We start from the raw sequence: 22,152 nt of genomic DNA on the forward strand, positions 1-22,152 counted from the left end.
AATTTAAAAACAAGAACATAATCTCTTGTACTGTAAGTGAATTCATTTTCATAAAATGTATCAACATTGCAGATGATCGTAGGAATCAAGCACTTTGAAACTCAACTGCTGTGCTTTTTGATTTGTCCGTCTGTGTTCAACTTTTAACCATTTCTAAAGAAGAGCGCCTTCATTTAGGTCTACTACCGTGTTTTTACCAAACACAAAGGAAACTTACAGAAGAAGAAAGGGAACAGGGTCAACAACAACAATAGGAAAATCATTCAGCTGTTTTCGGTTTAAACTGCAGCCTTTATTTTGAAACACCGTGCAGTATTTCCGGAGGTCTTGTGGTAAATACAGGAATTCACTGTCCTTCTTTCTGTTTGGACGCTCATATATACGCTCACTCTGTCCAATCAGAGAGCAGCTGGGTAAATAAAGGAGCGGTTTCGGTTTCACCGTAACATTTCTTCTCTCACTCCAAGAAATTTAAAGATGTCTGGACGCGGGAAAACCGGAGGAAAGGCAAGAGCAAAGGCGAAGACTCGTTCTTCACGTGCCGGGCTCCAGTTCCCAGTTGGCCGTGTTCACAGGCTCCTGAGGAAGGGAAACTACGCCCGGCGTGTGGGTGCCGGCGCTCCCGTCTACCTGGCGGCTGTGCTGGAGTACCTGACCGCTGAGATCCTGGAGCTGGCTGGAAACGCTGCCCGCGACAACAAGAAGACCCGCATCATCCCCCGTCACCTGCAGCTGGCTGTCCGCAACGACGAGGAGCTCAACAAGCTGCTGGGCGGAGTGACCATCGCTCAGGGCGGCGTGCTGCCCAACATCCAGGCTGTGCTGCTGCCCAAGAAGACCGAGAAGGCCGCCAAGAAGTAAAGTGGACACTCGCTGACTGCTGGAAAACCCACACAACGGCTCTTTTAAGAGCCACCAACTACAACTAAAGACAATCCTCCTACATTTGCCTTCAGTTAAACGTAATGTTATTGAGGGAACATTGTAGAATTAAAATCTGAATGCCATACAATTTAATGGAGAGCGTGAAAGAGGAAAAGCTGCATTTATACAGTAGACTGGTGTGTTTCTAAGAGAAGTTACTAAACACACTTACTCTCATACATTTGTTTTGGTTATTGAAAGAACAGAGTAGGAGATTCATCCGACAAAGACTTTACTCTGAATTGCAGCTCCACTATTTCACGTCATACCTTCATTTAATAGGATTTGACGCCTGGAACTGAATAAAGCACTTTACATGAGATGTCTCTCCACAAGACTAACAGAACTTTTGTTTTAAAATTGTAGTAAGCAAATGGACATTTAACACTCACCGGCCACTTTATTAGGTGCACCTTTTAACACTTGCAACTGCTCTGAGTGTTAGAAACTGCTGATCTACTGGGATTTTCACGCACAACCATCACTAGGGTTTATAGAGAATGGTCCCAAAAAGAGAAAAGATCCAGTGAGCGGCAGTTCGGTGGGCGCAAATGCCTTGTTTTAGCCAGAGGTCAGAGGAGAATGGCCAGACTGGTTTGAGCTGAAAGAAAGGCAACAGTAACTCAAACATCCACTGGTTCCAACAGAGGAATGCAGGAGAGCATCTGTAAACAGACAACACGTACACTGGAAAAAAGAACATGTTGGATTAACTTAATTAAATAGTGGACATTGGTTGCACACAGATGTTTTGCTTTGGCAGCAATTTAAACAATTGCGTTAAATTAACACAAGTTATTTATGTCCAATAAACCTGTGTATTTTGTGTTGATATAGTGTGATTGAAACATGTTTTGATAAAGTAATTTGAGCTCTTGGAACATTTTAATCCTTCATAATTTTATCACATTATTTCAACACTATTCAATAAACATTACCCCAATACTATTTGGTCACTTAAATACTACACGTTATTTTCATATTACATGTTAGTATTATATTCTATTATCAATTACACATTTTTACAATGGAGGCCTTAAAACAGATTGTTTGCATTGTTCTCTGAAGATGGTTGCCTGTAACCACTAGTAACCTTTCAAAATAAAATGTTTAATTTCACTGCAGTGCGTAGGTAAAGAATTGAACTGGTATTACTTTTCCACTGTAATACAAATCAACAGTGAACAAGTAATTAAATAATACAAAATTAAATAACAATTGTAATTAAACAATTTGAAATGCAAAAATGTTAGTTACCTTTGCCATTCCAGCAATAATTTATTTTAATGTCTGATACCTTTCTATTATCTCTCTTAATCATTACAATTGCCCATTTTTACCCCAAGTAAAATAAAAAATGTACAGTTGCATGTCAAAACCTTTATTCAAGAGTCATAGGATAAAACAGACCTCATTGTGACATCTTGGTTCAAAACAGTACTTAAAATTCTTGAAATATCCCATTTCACACGGACCTGGTGGGATTTAGACTGTGTGCAGTTCTCCATCTCTTAACTAGTAAAGAGAACTCGGAATTAAAATTGAAGAACGCTGCCAATCAGAGAACTTTAAGTAGAGAGTAAGATGGGGAAAAAAATTTGTCCCATCCACATGGCAGTTAAGGTTTTATGAATAAAATGTTTTATAACTGCAGCTATGAAATATACAACAAGTGTACAGCAAATATACATTAATTTTGAAACAACTGCCTTTAAAATATGTAACTGTAATCTACAGAACCGAGAACAAAGAGTGCAATAAAATAAACCCCCATGTTTTGTCTTCAATAATCTGAAAGATGCCATGTATGAAAAAAAATAAATAAATACGGTTATCAATCAAGACTTAAGGTTTAAGTGACACTTATACAATTAACAATTAGGTAAATATTTCAAAAACTGTTGTACTGCCTTCAGTCCGGCAATGAATTCACCCTCTACATAAGATTAAAGAACTGTCCATATCTAATGTAATACTGTTGTAGCAATTGGAACAGCAGTTGACCTTGAAATAATCAACACAATGTTAAAGTTTCTTACATTACACATTAGGCTAAAACCCATCTAACCTAAACCTTGATTGTAGAGGCATTACCACCTTTTGAATCACTTCGAAAGTGTAGCGGAGCTGTGGCGGATACCTCAGATTCAATGAGTAAAAAAGTCCAAACAGCAAGGCTGTTGCGAGGGCCACATTATCCAGATCTTGAAGAACCACCACACCCTCGATGATGATGCCAACATCAGAAAAGCCATCGCCTGGCGTTTCTCTGGCGACGTAGATTCCCACTGTCGTTTTCTCGATGGCACTCAGTGCAGTGGCCTCAGTCATGTCCTGGTTACAGATAAAACATTTCTTTTTAAAAACAAATAAATACATGATCGCTTGTGAATGCAGCAATTCTAATGCTATAGTTTATTCAAACCCATGTAAACAGCATACCAGATTACTACAGATTGTCTTGCTATGCTGCAATTCATATTCAATTTCTAAGAGAAAGAAGTTCTCTGGAATTTTTCTGGAAGTTTTTTTCATGTTCCTGGATGACTTATTAACCTGGACTTAGTCCAGGGTTGTATCCTGGTCCCAATTCTGCGAAAGAAGGCAAATGGACCTAAACAGTCCAAGTAGGATCATAGGGTTAACTTTAAAATGTAGCAAAGCCACAATCTACTCACAAAACACTCACCATGTACTCCTGCACCAAGACGTCGGGATTCTCATTCAGATAGATGCAGAGTCCTTTAATGAGGGACTCCCTTCCAGCATCAACGTCATCCTTAAGAATTATAACAAAGAAAATAGAGATATTTGAACTAAAAAACACAGAAGAAAGTAATCAAAGACAAAAACTCTTTGACTTTTTTAAACAGCATGTGACACAAATATCTACAAAACATTAGAACCAGCCTTTTGAACCTGACCTTTCTATCATCTCCAGAGATGATAGATAGACAGCACTCACAGGTAAAGGGAGTTGAGCTTGGAAATGGATGCATATAAATATTTTCTGACTAATGCAATGCACTTTAGAGCTAAACAATCTAGAGTTAAAAAATCTTACTGTCATCATGGCAGCTACGTCTTTCAGCTTTTTGCCACGCTCCCCCGATTGCTTGGCAAACACTCTCAGTAGACGCTCAGAAAGCAGGTCAAGCTGCGACAGAAACCTTGATTGTAGAGGCATGGTTGTGATGCGCTTAAATTCTGTGTTTATCTGGAACATAAAATTATTTTTATATAAACGGCACAGTCTACAGATTTTGCATCCAAAATATATTCAAGTGGTTCAACAACATTAAATTTTGCCTTGTAATATTGCTTACGTTGATATGCAGAACTCAAAGGTCCATTCTTCTCTATGGCCTTATTTAGAGGATTTGCTGAGCACAGAGAGGAGATTATTTCATCTATGATAGCTCTGTCAACCTGGAGCTTGTGCTTCTGAAAAATGTCAACTACAATACCTTCAGCATGAGATTTTGAGAGACAGCCAGTCACGTGGTGAAGTTCCACTAAAAAATCATTGATTGCTCTGCTTGGTACATGGGAAAAATGTTCTAATTTTAACAAAGCTGCTGCCAAACTGTGCTCGATTACATCTGGGAGGTCATTTAGAGCACCTGTACAGCTACCGGGTTGAGCATCCTCACCAATGTCATCATCAGATGTATTTGAAGCAGATTCTGGAGGAGCAAGGGTTGCTGATGCTACAATTCCTGGTTTAAACTCTTTTGAGGAAAAGGACCTGTGTTTTCTGCTCTTGTGGGACTTAAAAGATCCTAGTATGTTTGTCTGAAATTTGCAATCCAAGAACATACACGTCACAACCTCATTTTTCTTTAAATGTGCCTTAATGTGAGTCCAGTATTCCCTCTCAGCCACGAGATCCTTACAAGGACACAAATGGCAACTAAATGTTAATTTCTCTGACTGATGACTACTAGTTTTAATATCATGACACCTATTCAAATGAATTAATAATGCATTCCACGTTCTAAAAGTGCGTGGGCAGCTTGCATGCACACATGGAATACGATTGTTATTACCATAATGTCTATGACTGACTCGATAGTGCTTCAGAATATGGGACCTACTTGGAAAAACTGAAGGGCAGGTCTTGCATTGCCACATTTACTCCATCACTGGAACATAGCACCATTCACTGTGGAAATGGAAACAAAGACGGATTTAAGGTAGAGTTGGAGATCCTGGAAAACCAGTTCAAGCAGGTCACATTTTGAATATACACAGACAAAAGTCGAAGTTGTTTTCCTCAGACTTCTCTCCTAGAGAGCGCAAGAACACGCACTGCTTGTTCAGTGTTGGGTTCACATCAACTGATTGCAAAAGGTTAGATAAATGATAGTTATACTGAGAATGAATAACAATAATAATAATTGCAGTAACTACAAGAGCAAATACAACATCCTTGTCTCACCACAAAAACTTGAGCCCATGATCCATCAGCTGACTCAGGATGATATGCGATCTTGAGTTTGTCTGTCACTCTGCAGCAAAACAGGAAACAAATAATCTAGGCATGACAAAACTGTATTTCAATAAACCCACATTAGATGTACACTCATAGGCAACTGTATTAGGTACACTGCATAAACCATGGTAATACCGTATTGACCCGAATATAGGACATCCTCGATTATAAGACGACCCCACTTTTTCACATAATTTTCATCGTCCTATATTCGGGTCAATACGGTATATCAAATAATGAATGTGAATATTGACTTCTCTGATGAGAACAGAGTTTTCATTATGCAAGTTAGGCAGCGGCAGGCCATCCCTACATGATTATTGCCACCACTATTCAGGCAGAGCCGACGCACACCAGTTAATGTGTCCTTTTTAGTTTGAATTTCCTCTACTTCTGCTCGCTAGCTTAATGCCGCTGATGACATTAGCAGAGGCTGCTCGATGCCCTAATCTCACTGATGCTAACGTTACAGTCACGGTACAGTTAACACACAATGTAACTGAACAGTCAGTTGGCAAACCAATTCAAACTGAAGAATAAAGTAGCGTCGCAAAGTTAGGTTGACTGTAACATGAACGGCTCTGCTCGAAAAACTAATTCAAATGAAACATGGTGATAAATAAGCGCGAGCAAATAAGCTCACGGCACATATTTAACGTTAACGTTAGGTAGTGACTCTCAAGACATTAAACTACATTTGGCTGAGATTTTGACAATATTTAATTAGAAAATCAAAACTTACCGACCGAATAATGGCGTGGAGTAGCACTTGAATATGACGTTGCGTTGCTTTCTTCTACCTGCGAAGCCCGCCATCCCAAATCGCGTGAGGCATCGCGATAATTAACATTGCAACTTTATTGATTTACTTGATCTCAACACGTTCCGAACACATTCGTGTACCCACTCTGCATATTATGTAGTTTCTACACTATATAGTTATGTTTAACTTTAAAACATGAGGCCATTGTGTTAAACGCACCCAAGATGCTTACATAAATCCAAGAGTTGGCCAGTCTCCTTTTTTCAGTGTAATGTGAGCAGCCTAGTATAATGACATTTCTGAGTTTAACACATTTACCTTGAGGATGATCTGTGTCGCCTTCATGGCCCCTCACAACTCCGCTTAGAGCTGTTCCCTCCACAATAGCCGCCACTCTCTGGTCAAAGGGGGTCAGTTCCTCCCCTCCTGTCACCCCGCCCGTTGCGGTGATACTTCGGCGGTGGGCCGAAATCCTCCGCTTCACGTCGGACCATTTTTTTTTTTATTTCAGTGGTTGTGCGCTGCTCCGACCCAACAGAGTTCACTGCCTCACACACACACTCCCCAGAAATGTCTTTTTCTTTGTGTTTATCCCTGTAAAGAGGCTACCAAATAAAACCGCTCTTCGGTCTCCACATCATTTAATAAAATTTCGAGCTTAGACTCGTTGAAGTTGCGCTTCTTACCTTTACTCATCGTTTAAATCTGATAGTGCAGAGAGGGAATCCCCGGTGCAGGCCCTATTTACATTGATTTGCATATTTAAATGGGGGCGTGGACAGGGAGGAGTTTAGCACTTCTGCATGTGCGCTCAATTCCACGTTGATTGGGATGTACAAAGGAAAAGTGCTTGGATCCATGCGTACGCACACATTGATACATCTGAATTTTTTTGTGCTTACGCCAGTTTCTGGATTCTAGCGTACGCCATGTTTTAGTAAGAAAGCCACGCAATTCTTAGTACATGAGGCCCCTGAACTGGGGAAATATCTGGAACCTACCTTACATACTGTATATCTCCTTAACAATTCAAGATTCTCTTTCAGCTCTTCAAAATTCCCCAAAAGACTCTTCACTGAGTTCTTTGCCCTCTTTTCTCTGGCCATGGCATTCTTCTTCTCTCGCTCTGGACTTTCCACTCTAGAAAAGGCTTCATTGAGTCTGGTCCTAAGAGAAGTAGGAGAAGCAGCCAGGGCATAGCCATGATCCTAGCAGAAAGAGGGATGAGCATGGTTTGAGTCATGTTTCACTTCACAAACATCACTTGGATACCACTAGTTTATGGCCCATATTCTTTCTTATTGTAATCACCTGTCAAAGCCACTGCCGGCACCGTGTGTGTGTGTGTGAGAGAGAGAGATTTGAATACGTCCATGGCCATTATAATATGATGTTTAAAGTAGAAATACTCACATCATTAGGCTGAGGTTGCCGTTTCTGGAGAATCCTGAGAGGCAACGGACCGGCTGTCTTCAGCTCCTCTGGAGGTAGTCGTAGCCCTGCCCTTTTCCAACTAAAATGAACTATGACTAAAATGAATATATGTTATATATTTACACATTTTACATTTATGAATGCTAAGAGCCGTATGATGATACACCTACTCTTTGGAGGTGAACCGGGAAGCTGAAGACAGATGAAGTAACACCACTTTGGAGTCGGACAATCTGACCCTTCCTATCAAAATGGTCCTGCTTAAAATGTTCACTGATGAATCACTCGCTGTGAATCCTTCTCTCCTCAAAGCCCCTTCCCACTTCTCCCTCACATCTTTGTCCTTAGGAAAACTTTAAAATGTGTCATTTGTAAGTCAGTGTTATGGAATATGACTTATCAAGTTTTTATTTATTTGTTTGTTTATTTCAGGCATTTCAGTTAGATAAATCATCATGACACATTATCTTGGTTTACAATTTATATGGCTGAAAGGGGAAGCGGGAGAAACAAAAGCATCTCTAGTCCCGCCCCCGTTACCCACAGAATACATTATCTTCATCATACTATTTTTCTTGACAAAACATGTTTCAACGGAATCATTGTTCAAGCTTGCTGTAGTATCTATCATGTGCACAGTCTTGTTACATGTTATATACTGTGTGACACTGTGTACTGTGTGTACTGTGTGCCTTTTATTATGTATATATATATATATATATATATATATATATATATATATATATATATAATAAAAGAGTAAAATAAATCGGAGGAAAGCCAAAACAAAATTAAAGAAAAAAGAAAACATCTTGCTTACGCACTAGTTGACCTTTACCTCGTACTGCACTTTTCAGAGTCAGCTTTTGTTTGGGTACAAGTGGTTTTTTGTTTTGTCTCCCATCTTTTCTCAACACAGTGTCTGCTGACCCCTGCCTTTTACCTATTTTCTATTTCTTGGGTCATTCTTATTTCTCATTTCTCATTTTTTGAAGACACTCAGACGTGCTGTTTTTTTGACCTTGCTGCTTAGTTCATTCGACTGTCTGACCTCCGTTACTGACAGAGTTAAGGGTTTTAAGGTAGTTTGTACCTTTCTCTGACTGTTCCCTCTCAGATTATGTGCATTGTATGCTGCACAGTGCTCTGGAATCTGGTTTCTTCTGTAGAAGTATGACGAGTATGGCCGGTCCAGGATGGCGGCTGCATTTCTTGTGCCCAGCAGCCAATGTACGTCTACACTTTATTATGTCTATGTCTGTAGGTACTGCCATCTTTGAGTGCAAATGGTGTTAAAAGGAAAAAATAGAAGGGAGGAAACGGTGCTGACAAGAATGAAAGTAGGACACTCAGGACTGAATCATCCCATTTTGAATAGGAAAAAGTGGAAGCCCGCTTTTTTATTTGATTTTATATATTATTTACCTATTTATTTTATTCCCTCTTTCATTTATTGTGAAAAGACATAGGTGGTATTGTTACATACTCCGATACAGTTGGTGGCGGTATGCACCAACGAAAATGATGGTTGCAACCTGCCAATAAACACGAAGAAGAAGAAGAAGGAAAAAGAAGAAGAAGAAGTAGTGCTGCGGTCTTTTTCTTGGTGTGACGGAGCTGAGCGGACACGCACACTGCGTGCCTCTGCAGACATTTACTAACCATGGTAAGAGAAGTCGTGCCTGGTACTTGATATTACAAAGTTTGTCATTGTAGGAAACAGACTAAAGATTACTGTTGTGTCAAGAACATAAATGGCTATTTTAATATGTTCCTTCTGTCGTGTTGAAGGCCTTTCAACACGAGTGCAGCACCCGGTAGCCACCCTAGCTAACGTTAGCCGCGAAATGAGTCTTAAATTTAGTCTACTTCGGCTGCCACTACAGACGGGAGCAGCTTTGTCGGTTGCATCCATGAAGTTGAAACTCAAATATATCTTTTTTGTCTTTACCGAAGCGTAGTAGTAGTTTTCCTTGGCCACCTCTAGTTGCTAGCATAGGTTAGCTTCAGGGCACTTTTCCGCTGGGGCCCAGGTCAACACGTGGGCTCACGACGACAACGTGGTTGCGTCCAAAAGCTGTTTGCAACATTATTGGGCCCACACGAAGTCAGACTCAACCCTGAAGATAATACTTTAATGTAAATAAGTTTCATTAAATAAAAATAAAAAAATGACGTGAAAGGCAGGCTCGTGCGTCTAACGTTACAGTAACCACCGCCATGTGGGAACTGATTCTTTTGTACACATTGTATACTGATTATTATATATTTTTCTGTCTCTTAAATCCAATACATTTACCATCCCCAGGTGCTGCTGCACGTGTTGTTTGAGCATGCTGCGGGCTACGCGCTGTTTGCCCTCAAAGAGGTGGAGGAGATCGGCATGCTGCTGCCTCAGGTTGGTCTTTGTCCGCTGCCTGGCGCTTCTTATTGCTGTCTTAGTCTGTCTTAATAACGTTGTGTGTATCTGTTTCAGGTGGAGGAGAGCGTGCTGAACCTTGCAAAGTTCAACAGCACAGTGAGCTTGGCTGCCTTCTTCCCCTTCAAGTCTGCCCAGGCTGCTCTGGAGAACATCAATGCCATTTCTGAAGGCAAGAGGACTCTACTTTTTGTGGTTGTGTGGTGGTCTCCTCAGTTGTAATGATGTTCTATAATCTGTCAATCCACTGAGTTACTGTGCTGACAAATGATGTTTAACCTGAACAACTGAGGAAAAGCCCTTTTGAAAAGCATTTAGGTTGGAATAGGCTGATCTGCCAACTGACTTTATTTCAGTCAACATTGTTGTTTAAAACAAAAACATTTTGTTTCAATAAAATGTACGTGTAACCCTAATAGCACCAGTAGATTAACATAAACTGATAAGTTGTTTATCAGATAAGATGGATAATTCACATTAATGGCACCGGTGTTGTACATATTTTTCCTGATTGGACTGTGACCACTCAGTTACCTTAGGGAAGAAGCCAGGCCCGGTGAAAAATGATGCCCGGTTTAGCTACATCAGGCCTCTTTTGATTTAATAAGATTATCAGTGTGCCTTGGGTTCAGAATGTGAGTCTGCACACTAAAAGGTCAATGATGCAGATCTAATTGTATCATCAAAAGTCAATTTAGTCAGTGTTGCATCTTTAAAATGACTTTGCAGCAGAATTTATGCTAAATTTCTACCATGTGGATAGATGGGTAATCTTCCCCCTTCACTTGCAGGTGTGGTCCACGCTGACCTGAAGTTATTCCTTGAGACAAACCTGCCCCTCTCTGGGAAGAAGAAAACTACGTTGGGGGTGTCAGATGCCAAGATCGGAGCAGCTTTACAAGAAGAATTTTCCATTTCCATCCAGACTGGAGGTGTGGTGGCAGAGGTATCTAGAGGTGAGCAGATTACATCTTATTTATTGGCCCTGTGTGGGAAGATTGTGCTTTGGTTTTGTTTTTTTGAACGTGGAAAGTCCTTTTGTGATGTCATCTTGTGACCCTGAAACTCATGAAGGTTCATACTGAAAATCTGAAATGGCACCGGTCACGTGTACTTCTGCTTCCGTCCACTAAACTCCAATAAACCCTTTTGTCTTTTATCTGTCCCGTCAGGTTTGCGTCTACACTTTCACTCCCTACTGAAGGGTCTGACTGCCCAGGCTGCCTCCAAGGCACAGCTTGGTCTCGGCCACAGCTACTCCAGAGCTAAAGTCAAGTTCAATGTCAACAGGGTCGACAACATGATCATACAGTCCATTGCTCTGTTGGATCAGCTGGACAAAGACATCAACACTTTCTCCATGCGTGTTCGGTAGGATTCCCTCCATCTAAAACAAAACATCTATTTGGTTGAAAGGAAAATGTTTGCAGAATGTTTTTTCATTTCTGTGCAATGTTTAAGTTATTCTTGTTGAATGGCACTGTTGCCTTTCTTACTCACCAATTGTTTAGTCAGCAGCTAACTGTTTGAAAGATGGTGCTTGGGATCTCATCTTTTGGAATTTAATCTCAAAATGAGACATTTGTATGTGACTTTAATTCTACTGTTTGCATGCCAATAGATTAACAAGTCTGCAAAGTTAAAATGTTTTGATTAGACTGCCATTTTTGAAATCCTCCAAATGCGTACCACCTTTTCATTTAATCACTATCTTATCCACAGTGAATGGTATGGCTACCACTTCCCAGAGCTGATCAAGATCGTGCCAGACAACTCTATGTACTGTCGCCTGGCTAAGCTCATTGGAAACAGGAAGGAGTTGTCAGAGGAGAGTCTGGAAAGTCTAGAAGAAGTGCTGATGGACTCTGCCAAGGCTCAGGCCATCCTGGATGCATCACGTTCCTCCATGGGTCCGCAAACAATCTTTTTTCTTTTTTTCCCCATCTTACCATTTTGGCACATGTATGACCATCTGTGCACAATTCCTGCTCATTTGCACAATAATATTTTTAAGAGCATATGTATGGCTTGAAACCGCACCGTGCCCCTTATTTGCCCGCTCTGGACTAATAATTGTCCTTGGTGACTAACACAGGGGGGCAGAGTACATCTCTCATAAACCTGTAGTGAAGGCATAAATCCTCACTGCGGATCCTGTCGGGAGAAACACGCACACATTGCATTTGAGATTACCAGTGTTAACTTTTTGTTGAAGCTGCACTTACTGTACAAAGTGGGTGAGTCGTAGTAGTACCCCTCTATTCAACTTCTCCTGAACTTCTCCAGGTATGGACATCTCTCCCATTGACCTGATCAACATAGAGAGATTCTCTACTCGTGTGGTGTCCCTTGTTGCCTATCGGCTGGGGCTGCAGGAGTACCTGTGCTCCAAGATGAGTCAAGTGGCTCCAAATCTAGCGGCTTTAATTGGTGAAGTGGTAAGTTAAAGTTTGTTCAGTGTGTTCTTTTCTTAATATACACTAGGGACCAATGATGTTAAACCAAAATCTGTCAATCCCCTGAATCTCTGTGATGAAAAACATCCGGTGCTGATGGTCCTTAGGTGTGCCCAGTGTACATTGAAATATTTCTTAAATGTTAGCCCCGCTAGAGCTCCGTGAGTGTCAGTGAGACTGATGCCATTTACTTTCACCAGGTGGGAGCTCGTTTGATCTCCCATGCCGGCAGTCTAACCAACCTGGCCAAGTACCCCGCCTCCACCGTCCAGATCCTGGGAGCAGAGAAGGCCCTGTTCAGGTACTGGGGCACCCATTCCCTGCTGGGGAAAGAAGTGGCTGCAGTGATGGCTGGGCAGGAGCAGTGCAGGGTGACTGGAGAAGACAAAACTCTGAAGTGATCCCTCTCACCCTTATGCTCTCCACCACAGTCTGAGCAGCCATTCAAAGCCCTGAGGTAGGAAAATGTGAAAACCTAGTTAAAGGCTCTGGAAGCCTTGCACATACTTTGAATGTAAATGTCTTCACTACTTTGACAAATGGGCATTACATTTAAAAGTAGACTTTGAGGAACTGATGCTTTCTGACAAGTCATGGCAGACCAATTCTAAACCTGCCAACAGGTGCAGTTTAGACAAGAACCGCTGCAACAAAACTTTAGAACTGGTCAAAGCAAATTTGTTTCCTTGTCTGTTTATGTATACCTAGTGCCTTATCACTTACAAGTATCGGCAATACAGATGAAATTGTTGTCTACCTGTGCCTAATTAGATAACAGGATAAACAGTTTAAGGAAGTTTAAATGAGTGTGAAATTTGCTGTATTTTCTCACAGAGCCCTAAAGACACGCGGCAACACCCCCAAGTATGGACTCATCTTCCACTCCACCTTCATTGGACGTGCTGCTGCCAAGAACAAAGGCCGCATCTCCAGATATCTGGCAAACAAGTGCACCATCGCCTCACGCATCGACTGTTTCTCTGGTGAGTAACAAGACCGTGTCGAATAATGCCCACGCTGGCTTCAGTCGATGTGGCATGGTTGCAATGATGCTCATATTTTTCGTCAACAGCATTCATCCCTCGGGTTGGTGGTGACAAACTAAATCCTGAGCAAAGCCACAGGTCACTTTTAACCAATGATTCCCCTGTGGGTGGTGTGATTGATTGATTTTTTTTTCCTTGCAGAGACACCCACATGTGTGTATGGTGACAAGCTGCGTGGACAGGTGGAAGAGCGCTTGTCTTTCTACGAGACGGGCGATGTGCCACGCAAGAATGTGGATGTCATGAAGGAGGCTGTAAAAGAGGTGAGATTAGAAAATAAAGTAGTCCTCAACAAATTCACTTTGATCCATGTCCTGTTGTCAGGGTTTTCTGAATGCTACCAAAAGTTCTGTCAATGCTGTGAATGATGACAAGTCTTAGCCTGACATCACTGTGAGGGCACAAACTGATTTAATGAGCCTGATGCAGCATCCTGGTTCTCAAAAAAACGACCGTTTCACCCTGATTACAATATCATAATCTTGTTTTTTTTTGTTTTTTTAGGCAACTGATGTTGCAACCGAGATCAAGCGGAAACTGGAGAAGAAGCAAAAGAAAAGCAAGAAGCGTGAAAATAAGTTCCAAGAAGAAAAAAGTGATGCCAACGGGGATGCTGAGGTAGGCATTAATTGATGTCTGGCCAGGCATGTTTTGATTTGAGGTTTGACCTCCACACATGGTCCTGTCTCAGTGTACGACATGCTATATCAGCCTGACTCCGAACCATTGGCTGGTCCTTAACAATGGACTTGATCACTGAAGTGAGTCAGACACTGCTGCTACTTGCAGGATATATTTTGCATTTAAGACCAGCTTGCAGTACGACTGTCTCTTACCTCGTTTCCCCCCCCCCTATTTGCAGGCAGAGAATGGAGAAGCCGACACCCCTGTAACGAAGAAGAAGAAAAAGAAGCAGGTGCCCGAGGAGATAGAGGTTAAGGGAGAGGAGACCACTGCTGAAGAGAAAGGAGTGGAGGACACTCCAGCAAAGAAGAAAAAGAAACGGAAATCTGAGGCTGAGGAGGTAGAGGTTCAGGCAGAGGACACAGCCACCCCAGTCAAGAAGAAAAAAGGAAAATCTGAGGAGTCAGAGGAAACTGCCACCCCTGCCAAGAAGAAAAAGAAACAAAAGACTTAGGCTGTGGGTGTAGAGCCAGCCAAAGAGGCCCCAGAAACACCAGTGTCTGAGATGAAAAAGATGAAGAGGCATCAGGGTATTATAGAGCATCGTCAGAGACTGGGTCTTAATATTTTTGTACAGTTTTTATTTATTTTTTCTCTGATGCTTGGTTGCTTAAGCAGCTTAATATCCTTTTTGGCAATGATAAAGCAGGTTGGAGTAAAATGAAATGCATAAATGTGCCTTCAGTGACATTTGCTTTGCTTTTGTAAATATTGTAATCATTAAATTATTATTTTTTGGCAAGTAAACGCCTCACTTTTTGGGGGATATCCATTGTTTTATTACAAACTTTCACCTGTGCCTGTGGTCTTATCATGTCTTTAAGTGACTGTTTTCGCTTTTATGGGTTGTTCTCCTCTTTTCAGATCACTGGGCCAGTTTATAAGCACATTAATACATACTAATACATTCAGCTGCCATCTGGCCCCCTTTTTGCACCTCACCTCTACAAGCCACAATCCATGTGTGTTAAAGCCTCTGAAGACCCACACAGGTGTTTTCAGTTGTCTGATTGAGCTCTTCTCAGGACTGTGGGTTTATATACTGTTATTGACAGCTTCCTGAGTCTCATATTAGCTTTGTTTCAGTTAACCCGGATGCCTCCCTCAAATTTATTAACGCCTCGTGGCTCAATGAAACAAATTATTTAAAAAAAACTAAAAATATTGATAGACAATTTTATGGCAGTGTTTTGTGTGTGGACATTTTCAGCCACAAGGGGCACCAAAGGGAGCAAAATGCATAACCTCAGTAACAAAGACATGTCAGAGGAAAAAACGTTGGATTTCACAAATGTGGCTAAAAGAAAGAGTTCTTACCAAAATAAATGCCACAAGCTGTAACACAGCCAAAATGATTCCAAAATGCCTTTTTTGGCCCGAGGGGGGCACACCGATATCATTCTCAGTGGCAGACGATAATTATGGCCTCGTAAATTCCCATGAAAGCTCCGGCCACCTTTAACATAAGCAGAGGTCTAATCAGCCAGAAAACTGAGATCCATCAGGAAGATTAAGGGCGCACTCACACTGTCCTTCTGTACCGGGCCAAAACCGTTTTTTCAGCTAAAGCCTAGTACCTTTAAGCAGTGTGAGTCCACCCGTTCCGCGCATTACGGCCGCCCACGGCCCGCTTGAAAGAGGTAGGCTTTAGCGGAGCCGTTTGCGCATGTACGAGCATGAGCGTGCACACGTGTATGAGCACGAGCACGAGCCCTACGGCAGTAGCGTTATGTCCGCCTGTTCGGACATGTAAATAGAAGGACGGACCATGCTCGGACATTTAACAACAACAATGGTGGTGAAAGGTTCACGTTGGTGTGATGCGGAGGTGGAGTGTTTACTGCAGATTTGGTCGGATGAAAATATTCAAAAACAGTAGATAAGACGCACAAAAACTCCGAGGTCTGTGGAAAGAAAGCCATTCTACTCACCATTACTGGCCCTGTGGCGTCTTTGCTCTGGGAAAAGACCAGTCGTGTGTGGGGGCATGGTCCCATCATAACTCAGGACCATGATTGTAGCTTCATTATTAGTATTATCATTACGTAATACATGTATGTAATGTAATAGTATGTAAGGAGCGGTATCGCAGGTCTTTCCTTCCTGCAGCTGTCAGACTGTACAATCAGCACTGCTCCTAGTAGACCACACACCAAAAACAATAATTATAAATAATCACAATAACTGCACTATAATATTCACCAAGTGGCTTCACCTCACAGTTTAAACTACTTAAACCAGGTAAATTTCAATCACAATGTGCAATACTTTTATTTTTACTTGGTGTAAATTTAAAATATTAAAAACATGTATTTATATATTGTTCCTGTTTATATAGTTCATATTTTTTATATATGTTCTAAAATGTAATGTGTGCTATCCATTTTTCTGCTGTAAAAAGGAAATTTCCCCTTTTTGGGACTAATAAAGGAATTGCTTATTTTATTATTATATTATTATTATTTGGTCATTTACAAATTATTTGCAAAAATAACTGGGTTGACATGCCAGCTAGATGAGGATGGTGAAGGTGCACGTGCTCCCAGGCCTGGAAGTCAGCCAATGGAGGCTTTGCTGCCTTGGGTGCTGGCAGGATGCGCCGCTTGGGATGTGGGGAGCGGACTCGAGCCAGGGCCCTTAAGCTGTTCCAGGATCTGAGCTCCAGTGTTGGGCTGAGTCCTTTTGGCTCCCCACAATAAAACACAAAAAAACCAGCACCAGAGAAAAGTGACCCAGCAGTACGCAGCCTCATCACAAACACTCTGCAGCAACTACAAGCTATGGACCCAATCTCATCTCCAGAATGCAGACCGGCCATTAAAGAAAACCCACTGAAACTACTCAAATCCCACAGAGCTGAGAAACAAGTAACCATGGTAACCAGCCCAAGCTCAAACACCTCTGCTGAGGCAGCATTTCCTCCAACTACAGAGAGAACCGAGCATCTCATCATAAAGAACATTTTTGCCAAAATCAACCACCTGTACTGTGAACTCAGCAAATACACCCAGTCCACCCCGCTCAACAGCGCCATCACACAGATGAAATCCACCCTCGCCACTACAGAACAGATCTGACAGGAAGGAAAGGACCCACTCACACTCTCCCACCACTCTCTGCCAGCTTCTCGGACATTGTCCATGAAAACATACATAAATATCAAACATTCAACACAGGCACCAGAGAAAGAGAAAGAAGAGAGTCTGCAGAAAATTAACACTTTACACCATTTGTAATAGAAAACTACAGAATCCAAGACAGCTCCTTTACAACCAACCTATCCATCAGCAAAGAAATACAAAAACACAAGCCACAAACTTCAACTTCAAAACCTGGTCAGCATGCGAAATGGTAATCTGCTCATCTTCCCTAAAGACATCCCCTCCCTGAACAGTCTTCTGTCACCAGGGCCTGAAGGAGCATATAACAAAGCACACTTGACCTGCAGACTAGCATGCAAACAAGGCACTAAAAGCCCCATCTGATAACCCCCATAAAACTACTGGACATCAAAGGCATCAACACCAACATCACAGAAACATAAATGAAAGAAGAACTGGAAAATCAAGGCATCCAAATCACCACACTACACAGAATCATAAGTAGAAATACTCAGCAGCCAACCGCATTCCTCAAAATCCACCTCACCAACCCAGACCAAGCTGCCGGCGTTCTCCAAAAAGGATTCTACATGGACCTATTTCAATACTGAGTGGAGAAGGCCCCCACCCACCATCAAACAATGTTTCAAATGTCAACAGTTCAATCACATATCCATCAACCGCAACAACCTGGATGTCTGCTTGAGATGCTGAGAAAATCATTATCACAAAACCTGCACCAAAGAAAAACATGAAGCCAAGTGTGTCAGCTGTGCAGGCGAACACCCTGCCGCCTCCAAGGCCTGCCCAGTCTACCTGTCAAACATGACTCCACGTGCCAATAAGCCACCACCCCCTGGAAAACCCACCAACCCTCCAGCCTGCACCCATCTTGTCCATCCTAAAATTATATGATTTAAAAAGCTTTCGAACAGTACAGATGATGTACAAGGCTGCCAACAAAAGCCTCCCTCACAACCTGCAAATACTATTCCTAAACAGAGAGTTGGGACCCAATCTGAGAGGGAACATGGTTTTCAGTCAGTGAAAGGTACAAATTACATTAAAATCCTTTACCATGTCATTACAGGGTGTTAGGCAGTGGAATGATCTACTGTAGACGAGGAGGTAAAAAAATCAGCAAAACTTAGTGTCTTCAAAAAGAAGTATGTAAACATGACTATTAATCATTACAGACCCAGGATGAGGGTTGATAAAGGTCGAAGGCAGGAGTCAGCAGAGACTGTTGAGACGAAATGGGAGTAGAGAGCTGAGCCTGAAGGCAGAGCTTTCGATCTACCGGTCAATCTTCGTTCCTACTCTCACCTATGTTCATGAAAGCTGGGTCATGACCGAAAGAATGAGGTCGCGGGTACAAGCGGCCGAAATGGGTTTTCAGGTTTGCCGGGCTGCGATTTAGCCGCTGCTTTTCAATTTGAAATTTAGTTTCACTGCAAACATGAGTGCCGGAGGAGAGATCCCTAACATCGGCAGTGTAACAAGTTTGATATCTAATACGAAGATGCAGTATGAGGGAATACTGTCGTTTATCGACACAGATAGGTCCATGGTTGCGTTAAGCAAAGTTAAGTTGCATTTTTGTTGCGTATCGCCCACGCTGGAGTTCATACAGAGACATTATACCCACCTACAACCAACTAACTGCTTCGGTTCTGCTCAACCAGCAGTACAATGCCAATACAATCCAGACAGAGCCCTTGACCAGTGCTTCCCAGAAAAGAGGGAAGGCTACAACCCAGCAGGAGGGCAAACAGTCTGTTCTTCCAACCCAACGCTCTGACCAAGTGCGTAAGGAGACCGTACCCAGCAGTCAGGCACAATCTCAGCAAAGTGCAGCCAAAGTTCAAGGCCAAGGCATTGAGTACCAGAAACGAAGAGGCGGACGCAGGTCCGGGAATCGACGCAGAGGCAACAACCCTGCAGTTTGAGTCTGCTTTTCATTTTCAAGCTGAAAATTCTCGGTTTAAAGATCATCTCACAGAGGAGGTTGTTGTGGAGGAATCTGCAGAAGCTGGCGACCGGCAGCAGGAGAACAGTCCGCGAAAACAAGTACTACGACAAATCCAGATCCTTCTTTGACAATTTCTCCTCAGACCCTAATCCCAGGAGAACCAACCGGGCAGAGGAGAAAAGGAGTACCCGGCAACTTCCGCAGAGCCAAAGGATTCAGGAGCCAAGTAGGCCAAGGAAGCCATGAAGGCCAAGGAGGCCAAGGAAGCAAAGGAGGCCAAGAAGGCCAAGGAGACCAAGGAGGCCAAGGGCAGAGCACTGCTGAGGGCCCCTGAGAAGCGACCCTTCCCGAAAATTGGTAGCATGTCTGTAAATATTGTATAATTCTCCCTTTCCCCACTTTTTGAAGAGAAGATTATTTAAATTAGGCAATGTTGTGCTAGAATCAAATGTATTTGCTGCCAGTTTGGGAAATTCTTTCATTCATCTTTAACCACTAACACCCTATCAGAGTTGCAGGGGGGGGGGGGGGGGGGGACGCCAATCTATCGCAGGGCACATAGAGACGAACAGAGACAGACAACCATTCTAAATGCTAAATGTGGGGCAAGATGACCTGACCCGTGCCCTGGTGGTTGTCACGGTGAAGGCGGGCTGCTGATTCACCCGGCATGGGGCCATATCTGTGGGTGGCTTCCAGACGGTCCTGTAATTGTCTGGCATTCTCTGGGCCAGCCATGGCATCTGGTGCATCGGACGGTCGTCCAAAGGCCAGATCCGGCGGGGTTCTAAGTTCCCTGCCCAACAACACCAAGGCAGGTGTAACAGAACAGCTTCTGTGATGATATGCTGGCTGTGTATATACTGGCCTAATCCTCCGGTCAGAGAAGACACAGCAACTTCTCCACTTTAGATGAATTTATTGACTTTTATCCAAATGAACAGGACACTGTAGTATGGTTGTGTCTGTGTGTGTGTGGTTTGTGATGTCTGCAGAGGACAAGAACATTAAACAATATTAGTAATAATTACAAACTATACAGTGGCATTAATAATAATGGATTTTAATTAATGAATTAATTAATGAATAATGTGTCATAAATCACCAACAGGTGTCAGTGTAGGATCATTGAACAACACCACGGCTTGGTGCAACAGGCAGGTCACGTGACCAAGCTAAACTGAGACAGCCCTGTGGGCTAGCAGTTCGGTCAATATGACATGCTAGCATCTATATGATAGCAGCCTCAATGAACGACAGCTACACTGCTAAATACACAGTCACAGAAGAAAATGAAATGTATGGAAATTAAGTTACATGTCGGGCCGTCCGTGTTTGGGATTTAGTAAGAAAGGCTAGCAACCCAAGCTTATTACCCTGTTAATATTAATTAGATACAAATTCCATACAAAATATAAACAATCCAGTCATCATTAACTTGCATCCTCACCGACACACACTGTTGTACAAAGGAATAAAGAAGAGTGCTGACGATCGGTGGAAGATTAACTCAACTGGTTAACTACACGAAAAGTTGTATGCAAACAATTGCGCATGCGCAAACAGTCCATCAGTATCTGCATGGAGCAGTTTGCTGTGACATGTATTCCTCCCAGCAGGGAATTCACAACAGCAGGGGTAGAGCCAGTGGATTCTTGGATGGCACTGCGGCATGCCATGAGAATGAGAGGTAGCTGCAGGTCCCAGCCACTCTAATCTGGGCCGGTGGTGAGGGCTAATTGGGCACCCAAGGTCTCCTTGAAGCGCTCCACCAACCCATCGCTTTGTGGGTGAAGTGGGGTGGTTCTTGTCTTCCGGATGCCAAGCTGGCTACACATTGTGGTGAATACTTGCGATTCAAAGTTCCGCCCTTGGTCAGAGTGGAGCTCTGACGGTGTTCCGAAGCGATGAACATCCCTTGCACCAAGGCTTCGGCCACGGTTGTCGCTTCATGGTCAGGAAGGGGGTATGCTTCCATCCACTTTGTAAAGTAGTCGATGGCAACCAGCACGTACCGGTTCCCTCTGCTGGGTCGAGGAAGTGGATCCAAGACATCGACCGCCACCCTGTCCATTGGTGCACCAACACGATGCTGCTGTAACACTGTGCGGGACCGACCTTGGGGCCCTTTAAAGGCGATGCAAGAATCACACAGCGGCAGTAGTCCTTAACATCCCTCCCACTCTGGCCCCAATAGAATGCCTGCTGCAGCCCTCTCAATGTCTTTGTCACCCCAAAGTGACCAACTCTGGGGGACCCATGATGTGCCTCTAGCACCTTGCCCCGAGGTCCTTTGGTAAGACAACTTGCCACCGTGGCTTCCCAGTGGCCAGCTCCTGCCAGCACCTCTTCAGGACTCCTTCCTGCAGCTTCAACCTAGGCCATTGGGACCACAGACATCTGACTGTGGCCGACTGGGACTCCACATCTTCCCAAGGTGGCCGGTTGTCTGTTTCCAGCAACCCCATGATCATTTTAAGGTCAAGGGCCTTGGTTTGCAGTTCACCCCACCCCCTCACATTTTTGGATAATAGAGCTCGACAGATCACCTCTGTAGTCTGTAGGTTAGCTGCCTCCCATTCCTCAGCCCGGTTGCAATTGTGACAGCCTGGGGCACACGGTCAGCGGGAGAGACTGTCTGCATTTGTGTGACTCTCACCGGCTCTGTGTTGCACGGTGAACTGAAAGGCCTCGAGTTTTCCGATCCATCTGGCAACTTGTCCTTCTGGCTCTTTAAAGGACATGAGCCACTTCAAAGCAGCATGGTCAGTGCGGATGGTAAAAGGAAGGCCACAGAGGATGTGCTTGAAATGGTTCGAAGCGTCAATCACTGCCAATAGTTCTTTGCGACTTACACA

General features: G+C 43.0%; 2 protein-coding genes across 2 annotated transcripts; both read left to right on the forward strand.

Annotated features, from left to right (window-relative positions):
* Positions 1-477: 477 nt before the first annotated feature.
* LOC310962383 (histone H2A-like) lies at positions 478-861 on the forward strand (the record flags this gene model as incomplete). Its single annotated transcript, XM_083934843.1, has 1 exon — positions 478-861. The coding sequence occupies one exon, from the start codon at positions 478-480 to the stop codon at positions 859-861; it is 384 nt and encodes a 127-aa protein (XP_083790969.1).
* Positions 862-9,189: 8,328 nt separating this feature from the next.
* On the forward strand, positions 9,190-14,962 carry LOC310962400 (nucleolar protein 56-like). Its single transcript, XM_083934864.1, has 12 exons — positions 9,190-9,282; positions 9,925-10,014; positions 10,093-10,207; positions 10,827-10,991; positions 11,208-11,406; positions 11,758-11,945; positions 12,322-12,473; positions 12,692-12,792; positions 13,326-13,474; positions 13,679-13,800; positions 14,042-14,155; positions 14,400-14,962. The coding sequence occupies exons 1-12, from the start codon at positions 9,280-9,282 to the stop codon at positions 14,673-14,675; spliced, it is 1,674 nt and encodes a 557-aa protein (XP_083790990.1). The 5' UTR covers positions 9,190-9,279; the 3' UTR covers positions 14,676-14,962.
* The last annotated feature ends 7,190 nt before the right edge of the window (positions 14,963-22,152 follow it).

Source organism: Echiichthys vipera (genome assembly GCF_963691815.1).
Source record: "Echiichthys vipera genome assembly, chromosome: 20".
Classification (NCBI taxonomy): Eukaryota; Metazoa; Chordata; class Actinopteri; order Perciformes; family Trachinidae; genus Echiichthys; species Echiichthys vipera.